Source organism: Trachypithecus francoisi, unplaced genomic scaffold, assembly GCF_009764315.1.
Source record: "Trachypithecus francoisi isolate TF-2019V2 unplaced genomic scaffold, Tfra_2.0 Lachesis_group17, whole genome shotgun sequence".
Classification (NCBI taxonomy): Eukaryota; Metazoa; Chordata; class Mammalia; order Primates; family Cercopithecidae; genus Trachypithecus; species Trachypithecus francoisi.
The window spans coordinates 60677812-60695410 of NW_022681462.1; the positions used below are offsets into that span (position 1 = coordinate 60677812).

Genomic DNA, 17599 nt, shown 5'->3' on the forward strand with positions numbered 1-17599 from the left:
GGCACAGAGGGGTCTGCTGTCACACTCAGGAATAAAGAGGAGCAGGTTTGTGGTGTGGCACAAAGGACCAGGGCAGCCACCAGGAAGTACTTCCTAAATGGGAGGAGTGGGAGCCACAGGGCAAGGCAGCCACGTGTGGAAACGTCACCCTGGAGTTCTACTGATGTGTCAGGAGACCCTGCTTTCCAGGGTGAGATGATGTAAACGGGGTGCTCCAGGTAGAGGGTGCAGCTTGACCACAGGAAGGGAAGTGTGCAGAGGCAAGTGCCTAGAAGACGGGGAGACTGGCCTCTAACATGGGCACACTGGGAATCTGGGACTAGAATCCAGATTCTAGTCTTGTGTTTTATTTTCAGTTCAACAAATATTTATTAAGCCTGGTTCTGGACAGGTGGGATGAGGCCAGATTATGCAGGGTCAGGAAAGCCATACTCGAAGGGTCTGGATTTGGATGTGGCCTCAGGAAAGCCTTTCCTTCATGTGGTGGGGAGACCAGGGGTCACCACAGGTCCCAACGTTCACTGGCTTGAGTTTGCTGCCTCCTTTCTCTGAGCACTGCATGAAAGAGGGCAGGCCCTAGCTGCTCCAGTAGCCCAGTCAGTGAGCCCAGGAGGGGCTGGTGCAGCATGGAAGGGCACCTTCTACTGCTCTCGCCAACCCTGCAGGCAGGACTCCAATGTTCTACTGGATCTGGCTGCAGAGGGCATGGATGATTTACAGCTGTGGCCAGGGCCCCACCTGCAAGTGGTAACAGGGTTACGGGGTCAGTCGGTGCCCCAGTACATCCTATGGGGACTATTTCAGGGCTGAGACCACACACCTGCTTGGCTGCCTGCCACCTTGCCAGGATGGGTCTCTGCCCATAGCTGGACTTATGGGAGGATGTGGAAGGTTCAAGGAGCCCTTTCCTGAAGAGACCATTCTCAGCATAACACAACATCCCCAGGATGGGCCCTAAGAGTCCCCTGGATGCAAGAGACACCTGAGAGCCCTCTCCTTGCCTCTGATTCTACCTCTCCAGACCCATCTACATTCAGCTGTGGCGGTTACTACCCTCAGAGAAAAAGCTCCCCGCCCTGGCCTGTGCATCCCTGACAGGGTCTGGGGAATGTTTTCACAAGCATTAAGGAGAAAAAAGAATTCTGGCAGTTACCAACATAAACTCTCTTCTTCAAAAGAGGTTGGCCAGTCCTGGTGACTGTAGCAACCCCTTACACAGCCCCATTTGACCTCTGAGGTGGCCCGCTGTCCCCCTTATGTCATCTCCTCGTTCTCTACAAAACACCCCACAGTCCCTGGCCCCTGCACCCTGCTGGGCACCCCTGCACGATGCCCTGCCTGGGGCAGCCCCCACCTGCTGCCTGTCATCTGAGCTGATTGATCCTGCTTGTTTTGGCCAGTGGAGGGGTCCTGTATTTGTGAATACACAAGAGCTGGGTTCTACAGTTGGCGCCGCTCACTCGCCTTTGTCCCTGGTTCTCTCTGAATTCAGTTCCCTTATCTGCAAATTAGGCATATGCTTTTCCACAGAAGGGTACAAAGAGCTAATGTATGTGCAAAAATGCTATCTTCTATCCCTTCCATTCTTTTCACACAGCAGAGCAAGTTAGCAGCAGAGCGAGTTAGCAGCAGAGCAGGCACTCTCAGATGGGGGTCCTGACTCCAGGCCAAGTGTTCTTGTGTGAGCTGTGCAGGCTGCTAAGCCTGTGTTTGGTGAGTGACGGGCCTGCCCTCAAAGCTGTCCCAGGTCAAGGCCAGCCCTCCTTGTGCTGTGGGCCAAGGGGCATGGCAGGGCCCAGCTGGCCATCTCCTCCTCATCTCTGATTCCTAGTACTTTCAACCTGGCCTGACTCCCCAGAATGCAGGGAATCCTCTCCCCCACATACTGCTGTTTCACTGAGCAGCACCCTTAGCTTGAGGCTCTGCACCCTGTAGAAAGGCTGTGACCAGGTCTGGAGAGAGAGGTTTGGGAGAGAAACTTGCGGCAGGCTGGAAGGTGGAGGGCCGGGAAGGCCTGGCCCTGGGATAGAGAATCTGCCAGCTACATACCCAGGGCTGACGAGGCCCTCCTCTCTGAACATGTTCACGCAGTGATGTGGAAAGAACCTGATGTGTGGCTGACAGATAAACACCCTCTCCTGCTCTGAGGCTCTGGGGTCAGGTTGGGGTGTGGCTCCCAGCTCTGCCACTTCCCAGCTGGCATCTTAGGGCAAGAGGATTCACCTCTCTAAGCTGCAGTTTCTCTGCTACAAAACAAGGATAAAGGTTAAACCTATTTCAGTGTCCATGAAGATGAGACACTATAAAAAATGCCTTGCGAAGTACTGGCGGAACAAACACTTCTGAAGTGTGAGTTTCCCTCTTCAAGCCCCAAAGCCAGAAAACTAAGGAAGAGGAAAGACCCTTCCTTCCAGCCTGATGGAACTCGTTCCTCCGTGCTCTCAGGCCTGGGAGCTGCGTTAGCTCCTGTGACTCTCTCCATGTCAGGGTTCCATCCCTGCAGGAACCTCATGAGTCTCTTTTAAGAGTCCTGCTTCTTGCCAAACCTCAAACGCAGCCTTCCACCCTTCTCATGGTACCTTGGGTCCCCAGTCTGCCTGGCTTTTGTGTTGGTCCCCAGCCTGGTCTCTGTGCAGGCTGTGGGCACCAGTGCCAGGCCCAGAGTTCTCCCCCGGGGCACCTTACTTTGTGGATAGGTCAAGGAGCATATGAGGAGGACGCTAAGATCACCGTGGCCACTGGCTCGGCTTGTTGGTGGCCCTAAGGCTGCTCCTGTGCTGGTGACTCTGCCAGAGCAGACCCGATTATCCTGGGCTACGTATCCAAATCCATAGCCATCACTGTGCCAACCAGCCAGATGTGCTCTGGGCAGGATGGGCCGGCTGGGGGCCTCAGAGACCCAGGCAGGCTAGGACTGTCCATTCAGGGAGTTCTTGAGTTCTCAACTCCGAGGCTGCCAAAATGAGGTCTCCAACGAAACTGGGTGCTAGGCTCCACTGGCCTGGCCCGCCATCTTTCTAAGAGGATGGATGCTATTCATTAGAGAGGGGTGAGTAATTGAACAGGTCAAAAAATGCCTCACCAAAGGTTTATCATTCCCTTGGTTAGCAAGAAAAGCACTGGTTCTTTTACAGAGAACTAAAAATAAAGTGGTGTCAGGTGTCTTTCTGTTGGCGTTTCTGGGAGTGGAGGGATGCTCCCGGAGGGGCACAGAGGTGCTCCGGCCCTGTCCAGGACCTGGGGTCAGGAGTGAGGAGTGGGGACGGGGGGCGGGGGGCGCAGCCTAGAGGTGGAGGAGGATGGAGGGAGTCACAGGGGGAGGAGTGGTGCAAGAGGAAGGGAGCGAAGCTGCCAACGACAGCAGAAACAACAGCCGGAATGACATCAGGGCTGTTGGGGAGAAAACGATTGAGACAGAAGGACCTGGAAAGGGAGACATAATGCCTCAGAAACAGAGTGACAATTCAGGTCAGGACAGACACAGGTGCCGGAATAAGGGCCTAGGCATAGGGTGACAGGGAGGGTGTCCCAGCACTGAGAGTAACTATGATGAGAGGAGGAGGCCGGGCGCGGTGGCTCAAGCCTGTAATCCCAGCACTTTGGGAGGCCGAGACGGGTGGATCACAAGGTCACAAGATCAAGACCATCCTGGCTAACACGGTGAAACCCCGTCTCTACTAAAAAATACAAAAAACTAGCCGGGCGAGGTGGCGGGTGCCTGTAGTCCCAGCTACCCGGGAGGCTGAGGCAGGAGAATGGCGTGAACCCGGGAGGCGGAGCTTGCAGTGAGCTGAGATCCAGCCACTGCACTCCAGCCTGGGTGACAGAGCGAGACTCCGTCTTAAAAAAAAAAAAAAAAAAAGAGAGGAGGAGTCAGGCTGACGCAGGGCAGAGCCTGGCTTGCCCCAGAAGCAGGAGAAACACAGCTCACCAAGCTGACCATAAGACTAAGACCCAGCCGGTGAGCACGCTCCCAGGGCCCCATCTCCACAAGGGTCAGGGGAGCGGGGTACCTAGACCCCGTGGGCTGTGGATCAGAGGCCTGGGTTCTATGCTGGCTTGGCCTCAGTGGTGTCCTCGGGTAAAAAATGGGACTGCTGTGGCCTGCCTCCTCAGAAGGTAGGGCTTTCCCAGGCTGGTATCAGGGACACAGCAGCACCCCCAGCAGGCAGGGCTGCCCCCCACCTGACAGCAAGTACATGGGCTTCTGTGGGCTTCCCTCCACCAGCCTGGAGCTCAGCCCATTTCCTGGGTGACGCAGGCGAGAAGACTGCACTGTGGGAGCCAAAGGCTTGTCTGCAATCTCCGGGCACTCAGGTGGGGGGCATCGGTAGGCATCAGGGTCAAGCCACCTGAGAGGTACTGTTTTAGAGGTTTTGTGTGTGCGCCCAGAGTACCAGCCTGCAGGCTGAGATGCCACGGGAAAGTAAAGGAGGCTCTAAAGGACCTGAGGTAGGGAGTCCTGGACACGCCAACATTCTCTCAGGACCCTTGGGGAAAAGGCGGGTCTGCCTGCAGAGTCATCGTGGGGGTGGTCCTGGGGCTAAGGCAAGGAGCAGACAGGAGGCCCCTATGGGGCCCCAGAGGTCAAGGCCTGATGGTGGTGTCCACACAGTGAAGGAGTAGCTTGGGGGTCATAGAGAAAGCCCATCCTGCAACAGCTCCATGAGCCCACCACTGTATCCCCAAGACCCTTGGGGAAAAGGCAGTGGAAGGCGAGGATACAAACAAATGAGTGACAGGTGGTCACTCATCGGCATCTCAGGCCACTGAAATATCGTAGGGGGAGTGAAGACGGAGAACACGCCCTTCCTGTGTATCTGCCATGGCTTTACCCACATTATCTGACCTCATCCTCACTGGGACCCTCTGATGAGGACTCAAAGGGCTTACATGACAGATAAGGAAACAGACTCAGGGAGGTGAAGTCACTTGCAGAGGGTCACACAGATGGTAAGCTGGGTTTCCAGGAGAAGATCAGCAGTCCCCGGGGACCCAGGGGTTAGGAACAGGGACAACCTACCTGTCGGACGAGGGCCAGCTGCAGCGAGACATAGAGGATGACCTGGGGGTCACCGGGTGCCAGCTGCTGAGCCCTGTATGGGGAGAGGGAGTGACAAGTCAGGCACCAGGGGTTGAGTGACCAACGTGTGACTCAGGCCTCCAGCATGCGAGCCCTGTGCTGGGCACTATGAGGCAATAGTGGGGGATTCTGCCAGACTCTGTCTCAGAGGGGCATCCAGCTAGCAGATGAAGACCAAGGCAGACAGCCCACAGGCAGCCCAAGGCAGGGATGGTGGGCCTGAGGGGGCTGGCACTCGCTGAAGTAGGGGCCATCTGGGGTGAAAGACCCCGAAGGAGAAAGACGATGGGATGAATACACATCCCATGGGCAGAGAGGGAGTGACAAGTCAGGCACCAGGGCAGAGAAGCTGGCTCTGCTGCTCTGAGCATCTGCCAGGAAATCCCTGTAAGGGCTCAGGGTAGTGGGAGGGGTGGGTGGGTTTAGTGGGAGGGGTGGCTGGGGAGGAGCTAGAAGGAGGTGAATGCCATTTTTGAGCCCCTGTTACATATAGGATACTGTGCAAGGTGTTTTTCCTGCTTTATCTCCTGTAATTACTACAACAGCAATGGGTTACTATTCCCATTTTAGACCCCTGAGCCCTGGGAGAGCAGGAACTGAGCCTGGTGGCTGCTGGAGCCCCCCCGGAGCTGAGGGCAGGGCTTGGCTACCCGCTCAACCCCAAACGAGTATCCCTGCTTGCTGTGTGCAGTTTCCTCATCTGTAAAATGGAGATAGAAATGTTTGTTCTGCCCACATCAGAGGGTCCAATGAGGTAAAGCTTGTGAATGTGCCACCAAAGGCAAGAGGGGTCTCTGCTGCAGGTGGGAGCCTACTCACCTCTCCAGTGTCTGCAGTGCCTTCCGGTGCAATTCATCTTGCTTGGACTTCAGGGTGGCTGCAGGGGACAGTACAGAGACTGAGCCATCAGGGGTCACTGAAGGGTGCTGGCCCAGCCCTGCACCATCCTCAAAGCACACAGCTCTGCAGATAAAGGTCCCACCAGGGCCCCATCTGGCAAACCTCAAACTCCGGCAGCCTGGGCCAACGTCCTGGCCTCTAGCACATTCCTTGGCATGCCAGTTGCTTCTACTGCATTGCATTCTCCACCACCTGAACCACCTTAACCCTTTCAAAGGCCGATGCCTACAAGCGTTCCACGACATGGGAATCCCACTCACGAGGCCCAAGTCTTGAGAGAGAGAGGCTACCACCTCTGCCTGGCCACATACCTTTCTAGGCTTCCTGACCCACTAGGAAGCTTGAACCCAAACCAGGCACCTTTCTGGTGAACTGCATCCTATTTTAAATGCGGCAGGGCAGGTGTTCTTAGCCTTGGCTGCACACTTAACTCACTACCCAGGAAGCTTTAACATGACTGTATCCAGGCCCCTCCCAAACCTGATCAGAATCCCACTGGCGAGGACCAAGCATTGACAGTTGTCAGAGCTCCCCAGATTCGAAAGCTTAGACCACCACCACTATTTGTAGAGTTAAAGGGACAAGGAAGGTGTCTTGCTCAAAGTAGACTTTGACAAAGGGGCTGATGACTCCCTCACTTGACCAGCATGTGCAGACCCAGGTGTTCCTTATGTAGGGCTCATTTATACCTGATGTCACCGTGACTGCCGCTCCCAGCAACTGACATTTGGGGGAGGTGGGCATGGGCTGATTACTATTCCAGGTTTGGTCTGGGTGGTGGCCCGTCACTCCCCATCCCTCAAGCAAGCTACAAGGAGATGAAAGTAGGTGGCTGCCTGATAGACGGGGTGAGACACGTGGCTGAGCTGGCAGGGTTGGCAAGGGAAGGCCAGGTGTGGGGCAGGAAGGAGCAGAATCCATTAGCCGAGCACTAGTAGTTACTAAGCACCTGCTGTGTACCCAGCCCTATGCCATGTATAAGGAGGATTTAAAAGGCTCCAGAAGGTCATAGCAGTGCTGAGGGTAAGGGCAGGCTTATGAGAACCAGAATGGAGACATTGTGCAGTGGAAGGCTGATGGCGCATTACAGACGGGAAGCAGGAGTTCCACAGAGAAGATCAGTATGGGCTTTGCTGGAGCTGGGGCTGGGCCTTGAGGAGTGGGAGGAACTGGGTCCATGAAGAGGGGAGAGGAAGGCATGTTTGAGGGTGGCGACAGTCCGGGTGAAACAGTGGAAATGGGTCTGAGGGGCGTGTATGTGTGTATGCATGTGTGTGTGTGTACACACATGGGCATCTGTCCCAGAGGAGTGCAGGGTGCCTATGGAGGCATGGCCTGAGGGGACGGGCGCCGGTAGGACAAGATACCTCCGAGGCAGTTAGGAAGCCTGAGCCATCCCCAAGCAGAAGCCTCCTAGGGCCTGGCACTCACCGTCGGTGGCCTGCAGGCTATAGGTGAGACCCAGCGCCAGGTAGCCCTTGGGGAGGAACTCCCCGGCTTCCTCTCCGAGGCTGATCACCATCATGGCAAAGCGCTCTGCTTCCTCCAGCTGCAAAGAGGAGAAACAAAGGTCATGGGGGTGGGGTTGGAGTTTCCTCTACCGGCGAGTGACTCCCTGGACCTGTTCCCGAAACAGAAGCCTTGTGCTCAAGGTCACAGCGCCTGACCACTGGTCACAGCTAGAAGAGGGGCAGTGGATTCTCTCTCCCTGGAGTTAGCAAATGAGGTATCTCACAGGGAGAAGATTCCCTTGCCCCAGAGATCCCAGCTCCCCAGAGCTTGTTCTGCTGAGAGCATGAACCCAAGACCAGGCCAGTCTGGGCCAGCTCCTTTCCTCCCATGGCCTCTGTAGGGTCCTGTGTCTGTGCCTGTCCTGCTCGGCAGAGAGGGAAGCCAGGGCTGGGGCAGGCAGGGGTCTGTGACTGGGCCTCAGGAACACGTGTCTTGCTGGATGTCACCAGCACCACGGAACAGACAGGCAGCCACTGTGGCCCCGCCCATGAGCTCACTCCCTCTCTGAGACGAGCTCAAACTTTCAGGGGAAAAAGGCCTGGGGCTGTTTTTGTCTTGGGAGCAGGAGGGACTGTTCCAGTTGGAAATGGACCAACCGGTATGGGTCACATGTGCACACATCATCACACATGACATGGGGCACAAAGAGAGGGGCACACACAAGGCGGGCCTGGGGACACTCTGGGCCCCCCACAGGAGTCAGGCTGGTTTAGGGTGTAGGGGAAAGCCAGGGCCTTGGTCATGCCCACTCATGGCACACATGCCTCCAAAAAAGGCCCCCTTCCTCCCATCCAACCCAGGAAATGGCATGCCTGGTATAGTAGTGTGCCCAACTTCATGTCACTGAAAACACCAGTTTCCAGAGAGGGCAGGGATGCTTCCTCTGTCACTAAGACTGGTGCTGACCCACAGCAAGAGACTGAATGCCATATGCAAACCCTTCAGGGCCACCCAGACATCAAAGCCCCCAGCCATGGGCATCTCTCCTGGTCAGAGGCTCACAGAGTCATGAGACCAGGGAATGAGATTCAAACCCAAGTTGGCTTCTGGCCCCAAAGCCAGCGCTGCCCCTGCCTGGTCCCTGTCCCTGCTCAGGCCCATCCCCCTAGCAGGAGATGGACAGCTCTAGGTATCTTGGCGCCTGACCACTGGCCACAGCTAGAAAAGGGGCAGTGGATTTTCTCTCCCTGGAGTTAGGACCTGAGATCATGAGACAGAGGCTATTAGCCAGGGTGAGCTATGTGCAACCTGGAAGAGCACAGGGGAGAAAACAATACCAAGGCACAGAGAAGCTGAGGAAGCTGCATCATGGCCTGGAGGGAGATGGCGGGAGAGGCTGTCTGCCCACCACGCCCGAATCAGTTGACCACAGTAGCCCTCCAGCCACCTCGTGGGCGAGCTCAAGCTGCCAGCCTGGGCAGTGGGCTGCTTCCTGATTGCTGGGCTGGCCACTGCAAGGATGAAGGTGTTCGGGGAGCTGGGTTTCTGCCTTTGGCAACAATAGGCCCGAGAACCCAGGGTTCATGGAAGGCCATAGTTGGGGAAACACCACAGCTGTCTACAGCTCAGCTTCAGCCGGCCAGGTGGACCCAAGGCTATACAGATGCTAAGATCTGTCTCCTGGGCCACGCGGCAGCAGGACTCAGCGGGGCTGCCAGGGCCTGAAGCCAGAGCCACATGATGAGAAGAGCACTGGAAGACAAGCCCCAGATAGGCTCCAGTCCTGGCTCAGCACCTGACAGCTGTGAAGAACACACTCAGTTACTGTGTCTCAAGGTCCTCATCTGCAAAATGGCAGGTTGGACGCCTGCTCCTCCCTCCTCCCCAGAGCCCTCCACTGAGGCTTCTGTAGCACCAGGCCCTGTGCTAGGCCTGGTTGAGGAGATGGCAGGACCAGGTGGCCCCTAGTTAAGGCCCCACTGTGTGGTGCTGACATAGGGCTATTGGAACTCCAAGAGCTTATCACATGGCTGTAGTTACCCCAGGAGGTGGCAGAGGTAGAACAGGAGGCAACAAGGGAGGGGAAAGTAAGCAAATAGCACCCTCTTTCTTTCCTAATATACCCCTGGCTGATGAGGCTCACCTCACACACTATCTCAGGCATTATGAGGCTCCATTCAAACAGAACAAGCTTTCTTATAAACACCAAGCACAAGTTATAAAAAGAATCCAGACACCTGCTGCACTCCATGAATACATATTCTTCCCATGGCCATGTCCTTCTGCTCAGCAAATGCCAGCTTCAGCTCCTGCAACCCATGCAAAGAGGGTACCAGGAACACGGCTCAGTAAATACTGGCAAAGTATCTGTTCTCCAGTTCATATACATCATATTCTGGATTAAAAGAGTTCATTATCCTTTAGTTTTACAAAGTGAAGACATATATCCTTAGTGTGTCCAATTTGTGATCCACTCTGACTCCGAGATTAGTAGCATTCCTTCTCCAGTACTTGCCAGCATTGTCCACGTAGTTTAAAACTATCTCTAAGCATGGTGTCAGCATTTGCCTCAAATCAAAATCCCAAGGCTTAATGTACCATCTCCCTATATGGCCAACATAATTTAATTTCTTTTTGTTTTTTTAAGTAGAAAATGGTGTCTCACTATGTTGCCCAGGCTGGTCTTGAACTCCTAGGCTCAAGCAATCCTCCTGCCTCGGCCTCCTAAAATGCTAGGATTACAGGTGTGACCCACCACATCTGGCCACAATTTTGATTTCTATTACCATACCACAAGGCAGGCTTTTTGCATGCAGAGTCACAGCAGTGATTAGAAAGGAAAAAAAGTATGATCAATTCTATTAAGTATGACAATACATAATACAATAGCACACAGTATTAATATACATGGGTACTGTAGCTGGCAAAAGGGAAGAATAATGTCACAAGAGTGGAAATCCAAAAGCCCTTGAGAATTTGACTCTGCCACCTCTGTTTTGAGGTACTATAATCCCACCTAACTCCGGAATCAGCCCCACATCCATGAGTAGGTGCTTCATGCAAAGAGGCAGGGCAGCCTAGTGGCTAAGAACACAAGCTCTGGGGCCAACTACCCTGGTCCAAATCCTGGCTGGTCACTTGCTAACCTTGGGCAAGTCATTTTGTTTTGTTGTGCTTGCCTCTCTCTTCTGTAAAACGGGGATAACAACAGTGTCTCTCCCTGGATGAGGTGCTGGGAGGACAGGATGAGATAAGACAGGGCAATGCTCATAGCAGTGCTTAAAAAAATATTAACTATTATTAATAGCTGTAATTCATATATCTTTATATTTACATATGTAGATATATAACTGTGTATTTCATATGATATCTCTATACTTTCTTATATATATATAAGCTTTAATATAATAATACAAGCTTTTTTTTTTTTTGAGATAGAGTCTCACTCTGTAGCCCAAGCTGGAGTACAGTGGTGCAATCTTGGCTCACTGCAATCTTCACCTCTGGGGTTCAAGTGGTTCTCCTGCCTCAGCCTCCCAAGTAGCTGGAACTAGAGGCACACACCACCATACCGGTTAATTTTTTTGTATTTTTAGTAGAGACAAGGTTTCACCATGTTTCCCTGGGTGGTCTCGAACTTCTGAGCTCAGGTGATCCACCTGCATTGGTCTCCAAAAGTGCTGGGATTACAGGCGTGAGCCAACGTGCCTGGTCAGCATTTTTTTTTTTTTTTTTTTTTTTTGAGACATACTCTCACTCTGTCACCCAGTAGGCTGGAGTACAGTGGTGTGATCTCGGCTCAATGCAACCTCTGCCTCCCAGGTTCAAGGGATTCTTGTGTCTCAGCTTCCTGAGTAGCTGGGATTACCAGTGTGTGCCACCATGCCTGCCTAATTTTTGTACTGTTTGTAGAGATTGGGTTTCGCCATGTTGGCCAGGCTGGTCTCGAACTCCTGACCTCAAGTGATCCACCTGCCTTGGCCTCCCAAAGTGCTGGGATTACAGGAGTGAGCCACTGCACCTAGCCAGGCATATATATATATATATATATATATGTGTATGTATATCATTTACAATACTCATATATACTAATACATATATACACACAAATATTTTGTATATGTATTATACAATTTGTTTAATTTTCCAGGGTTTTAAATCTCAGCCTAAATCTCAGATGGCAAGGGTCATCTGAGTATAGTCCTGGTTCCTCATAGCTACATGATCTGACAAACTGGGAAGTGGCATCAAAGACCCTTTGGAATCCAGAGAGTAGACATTACTGTCTGCCTTTTGTCTCTCAGCCAGATCCTCAGCCACTGAGAAGGAGTGACTCTACACGAGGATAAGTTGGCACCTCTGCAGCCCTGCACAGTCCACTATACTGAGCTGGTCGAGCTTTCCATCCCCTATCCAGGGTCCACTCACCCCACTGGGTAATATATTGGAGTATTTCCTGTCTTATTCTCTGATAATCTATAGTTTATTTCAAGGTTTTGATTATTTTATTTTTGAGATGGGGTCTTACTCTGTAGCCCAGGCTGGAGTGCAGTGGCATGGTCATGGCTCACTGCAGCCTTGACCTCCTGAGCTCAAGTGATCCTCCCACCTCAGCCTCCCAAGTAGCTGGGAGGCTGCACCATCACACCAGGCTGATTTTTAACTTTTTTATTTTTATTTTTTATTTTGTTATTTTAATTTTTTGTAGAGAGGGGGCAGGGTGGGTCTCACTATGTGGTCCAGGCTGGTCTAGAACTCCTGGGCTCAAGCGATCCTCCCTGCTTGGCCTCCCAAAATGTTGAGATGATAGGCATGAGCTACCACACCAGTCTCAAAAATATTTTTTCATTTCTTTTTTTTTTTTTTTTGAGACAGTGTCGCTCTTGTTGCCCAGGCTGGGGAGCAGTGGCACGATCTTGGCTCACTGCAACTTCCGACTCCTGGGTTGAAGCGATTCTCCTGCCTCAGCTTTCTGAGTTACTGGGATACAGGTGCCTGCCACCACGCCTGGCTAATTTTTGTTATTTTTAGTAGAGATGGGGTTTTGCCATGTTAGTCAGGCTGGTCTCAAACTCCTGACCTCAGGTGATCCACCTGCCTCGGCCTCCCAAAGTGCTGGGATTACAGGTGTGAACCACCTCGCCTGGCCTCAAATTCTTTTTTTTTTTTTAAGAGTTCTATTTCACGACCCACGAATGGGCTCCACCTGCGATCCAGAAACATTGCTCTAATCAGATGGCTGCGAAGCGGTCCAGTGCCGGCCCTTCTGCTCTACTCCAGTCGTCTTCCTCCCTGCCTAGCACGCACCTCATGTGCCCTTTCCCGTCTCCAGACACTTCCTCCTTGTGGCCTCCAAGTCAACAGCTGGTGGCTCTGTAGTCCAGGCTGCTGCTTTTGCAGCAAGCTCAGGTTACAGCACCCGGCCCTCCTTGCTCATCAAAATACTTCTAGGGTGAGGAGTTTCCCAAGTTCTCTTCAACCTTCCTTCTCCCAACGATACACTGCTCTTGAATGACTTCTTTATCTAGGGCAGCCATGGAACCTCGCCATTAAAACCCAGGTGAAGATCTTTCCCCGCCTCCTCTTCTGCAATTCTACAGTGATTAAGGCCTTCCCTGGCATTTTCACAGCACCACAGCTACCTGATGGCATCGGTGTTTCACAGCAGAAGGCGCGGAGGCACAGGGAGCTGAGCTGAAGCGACCTACCCAAGGTCACCTGTCTAGGAAGTAGCAGAACTGTGTTTCCAACTCCAGTCTCCCGATGCTGATTCACAGCCCTCTGTAGGTTTTCATGTTTCTCCTCTCTGACCCTTTGGAAAAAGGATGCATCAAAGGACATAATGTTTTGCTCCTTTGTTTTTGTGTTACATAAGTAAGGAAAAATTTCCTGTGACTTTACAAGTTTCTCTGTCTCTCCAGTGTCTTGAATTTGGTCCCTACACAGACTGGCTTCTTGCTCACACACTCTGCTAATTCACAGGACTGCCTTCCATTTCAAGGGTTACCTCACCTTGCAGTGAGCCAAAGAGGTTTACCCTGGAAATCTTCACTCTCGTTCCTCTCTTTCTGGGAACTAGAGAAAGTTTCTTTCTGAGCCTGCAGAGTTTTTAAGAGCACCTCCAGTTTCTCCTTAGCTCCTTCCCACAGAGCCCGGAACCTGCTGTTAGCTGCTCTGGTGAAAAATCCCCTTTTTTTCTCCCTGGGAGGAGTAGGCACTCTTCCAATTTCTACAAGCTGGTGGCAGGAGGGCTGGCATTCTCTCTCCCCTGCCTCATCAACACTTAATCCATCTTTCTGGCTCTACCCACCCCTGAATTTGAAAAATGAAGTCAAAACATAAAGGCGCATCCTTTCTGTGTGCCTGCTATTTTCAAGGGGCAATAATAGTGACAGCTACCATTCAGGTACCCACAGGGTACTAAGTCGGGGCACTCTTCATGTCATCTCTGATATTCACAGCTACCCTATAATGGTGGACATGATTGTTTCCAGGCTACAGATGAGGAAACTGAAGCACAGACAGGGTAAATTACTCCCTCAAAGTCACACAGTTAGTAAGTGGGAGTACATGGGTAGGCAGAGAGTTGAACTCTATCATCTCTGCCTCCAAAGCCTATGCACTTTTCCACTACCCCCTGCTGCCTTCCTCAGGAAGGAGGTGAGAGATGGCATCAGAGACCCTTCCAATGATGAGCATGCCCTGTTTCCATTTTGCAACTCCTCTCCTGTCTGTGTGACACCATACACGCATAGCCTATCCACTTTGTCTCCTGTAAAGGTTTCAACTTTTTAAGTTAAATGAATTCAGATACAAAAAAATATTTACATCTCTCTTTCCTTCTGCTGCAAAAATAGGGACCCCGGCAGGAGGCTGGGCATGCCAAGGCAGGAGGCTGGGCATGCCAAGGCAGGAGGCCGCCATGCAGGCCTCTCTGATTTCAGTTCTGGCGTCACTGAGTCAGAGCCTGGGAAGCCCTCCCTCACCAAGGGGAGTTTCAGGCTAAGCCCCAGGGTCAGTGCTCTCCCATGCCAAACTCAACCCTGTTCAGCTACTCCCACCCTGGTGTAAACCCCCAAATCAGCCAGCCGGCACGTGACCATGCACGTCTCTCTGCCTGCCACAATCTCCAAGAGACAACCTTGCTCTCAGACCCAGACCGGGTGTGGGGTATCCAACAGTGGCTCTGGGCATGAGGACAGGACGTGGGAACAGCAGGTGCTCCGCCTCTGGGCACGTGGCCACCCAGTCCAGCTTCACCCAGCACAACTCGTTTTTCAAATGTCCTAGTTTCAGCCTCCCTTCCTGCAACCCAGGCCAAATTGTCCACCCCCAGATTTCTGTCCCCTGCTCATGGGGCTTGGCTGGGCCTGCTGGGGGCTGACGTGAGCCAGAATAACTGCGAAGGCAGGAGACGAAGGGGGTGTGAGCCGCCTTTTGGGATGTGTGCCCTGTCTCATGCACAAATACCCCCTGCCTGCCAGGCAGACCCATTCTTTTCACTGTGGGCCTCGGGAACAGAGAGTACACGGTTGACCCTCTTTGTAGAACTAGCGATGGTGAGGCAGGAATCCAGCAGAAGGATGGGGCCAGTTTTGAGAAGAAGGGGCTCAAACACGAAATTTGTGGGGAGCTTGTTGCTCCCTTCTCAGAACCCATGGATACCCCACAGCCTGCTCTCTTTACAGTGCCACCTACGGAGCAAGAATTAGCTGCAGAGTGCTGGGAGAACCCCCAAACCAAATACAGATCCCTCATCCCGTCCCTTCCTGGCCAGTTGAGGTGTGTGTCGCTTGGTCAGTTACTAGTATAGCACCTACTATATGAAGGCTTCCTGTAGGGGAGAGGGGGTCAGAGTGCAAGACATGGCAAGTGAGCAAGTTCCTCATCTAGCTGGGAAGTCATGTGCCACACACGACAGAATTCATTGCCAAGTGAATGTGTGCATCGGCAAGAAGGATCCACCCAGCTAGCACCAGGCACTGAATCCTGGGCTGGGGTTTCAAAGAAAAGACAGATAATTCCTGCACTCAAGAAACACAGATAATCACAACGTGACGTGATCTGTATCCAAGACAGGTAGGAAGTGCAGGAGGTGAAGCTTCCAGGTCAGGGAAGGTTGCCAGGAGTCCACCCCCAGGCCACCCGTGGGACATCACTCTAGCCTGTGCCTGATTTAAACCCTGGCTCAAACTAGCCCCTAAACCCAAATATGCTGCCCAGCCGAAGTTAAACAGCTCACCCTTCCTTCTCCTCAATTCTGATGACAAGTCTGCATGTTTAAGTTTCCTTTTGGGCTTTTCTATTTATGTTGTCATTGATTACTTTGCTCCTAACTCATCTGATTTCAATTTGGACTGATTTGATCCTAATTTTATTACCATGTAATCTGAATGCACATAATTACTGTAATTATGCTGCTGAGGGAAACAGCTCCTGCATGGTGGGAAGACCTAAATTTAGGGCTTCCTGGCAAGGGCGGCCATTGGCTGGGTGGACCCACAGCTACCTCAGAGCTGGCAGCCTTGAGGGGCACAGATGCCCTCCCCTGCAACACCCCCTCAGAAATGGGTATTTTGGGCTTCATCTCAGAGATGAGCTTGAGGCCCCTCTCAGAAACCCAGGGAGCAAGCAGCGGCCTGAGTTGGGGTAAGGGAGCCCACCTGCTCTGCACACTCTGGCTCATATCTCCATCCTCTGCTGCATGTGCTCAGCACCCATGGGCCGCCCACATCTAAAGTGCTTGCTCACAAGTTCTCCCTACCTCTGGGTGCCAACTGTCTTCCCCAAAAGACCTGGGAACCAAGGGTTCCCTGATACTCATGAGGCGGGGGAAAGCAAAGGCCTGGCTCTGGCCCTGCTGTATCCTCCCTCGCCCTCTGAGTCCAGTCTGAGGCCGCCTCCTCCATGATGCCTCCCTGACCTGTCCAGTCCTCTCCCTACTTGGTCATTCATTTATGTCCCACCTGAGGAGACTTACTGTTTCCACTTTACAGATGGGAAAACTGAGGCACAGTGAGGTTAGGTGCCTTACTCTAGGGTACCCAGTGGGTGGGCAGTGAAACTCTTAACTACCTCATTACACTGCTCCTTCCAAAAGCCCAGAGCCTATTACAGGATTGATCTCATGAAATTCTCCCCAACCTAAATGACAGCATAAAGAACATGAGCCAGATGCCACACTTTCCCCTCTTCCTGATCAGCCAGAGGGGACGGGGCACTGCAGACACAGGGATCTGAGAACCAGGTGGAAAACGGGACAGGTGCTCTTTTCACCCAGCTTCTCTGTGCTTGGGAGGACTGACTCCCTGGAGCAGAGAGAAGGCGAGCCCTGCTGCGATGACGAGGAGGGGACCCAGCAGAGGGATGGGGCCAGTTTCCAATCCTAGGGAAGAAAGGTTGGAACATGGAATTTGTGGAAGGCTCATTGCCTCCCTCCCCAGAATCCATGATTTGTTTGTGTACAGGAGGGAAAGTGGTAAGAAGAGTTGTAAAGGTTGCTAATTACGAAGCACCTGCTGTATGCACCCAGAGCCTGGGCCCTGCTGCCTTAGAACAAGCTGGGCACACAATGGTGAGGGGGTGGCTGAAGGTGTCAGGCCAACAGGAAGACAGGGAGGCCATCTCCAGGGGAAGTGCCCACTTTAGGAGACCCTGGGCCCAGAGAGCAGATGAAAGAACTGGGGACATGTGGGTGTGGAAGGGCCTGATATCCACCGTGTGGGAGGGAGGATGCACTTGCTCTGTGTTGCTTGAGAGAGTAGAAATAGGAGGCTGAAATCAGCAAGCTGACTGGGACTGAAGAAAGCAAAGATTGTCCAGAAGTGAGCCCCCAGCTGGAAGAGATACCTGCGCAGAGGCCCCACTGCTGGGGCCCAGTGCCATGGCCCAAGAGCCCCCATAGGCCTGGAGCAGCCTCTGAGCAGACCTGGGGCAGGAGGACCACAGCAAGGCGGGGAACCTGGGCTCCTGGCCCTGTTCTCCTTCACTACTTCAAGCTGCTGATCTCAGGGGGGTCTTCAGGTGCCTGCAGTAAAGGCCTCCAACTGGGGAGCGGGCATACCTGGAGCCATAGCCTCCTAACAATTCAGCTGCCTCTGCAGAGAGCAGTAAGCAAGCAGCGGAGCACAGGGCAGGGCCCTGGAGGGCTAGAGCCAAGAGGAA

The 17599-nt window shown here is 52.9% G+C and overlaps 1 protein-coding gene across 5 annotated transcripts in view; it reads right to left on the minus strand.

Moving 5' to 3' along the window:
- Positions 1-17599, minus strand: part of TTC7A (tetratricopeptide repeat domain 7A) — a 135266-nt gene that overhangs the window by 46542 nt on the left and 71125 nt on the right. For all 5 annotated transcript variants that reach the window (XM_033175794.1, XM_033175797.1, XM_033175795.1 and 2 more), the window contains 3 exons: positions 7415-7532; positions 5903-5960; positions 5024-5096 (listed from right to left, as the gene is read on the minus strand). In XM_033175794.1, the coding sequence (XP_033031685.1) occupies positions 5024-5096; positions 5903-5960; positions 7415-7532 (249 nt within the window). The remainder of the gene's footprint in view (positions 1-5023; positions 5097-5902; positions 5961-7414; positions 7533-17599) is intronic.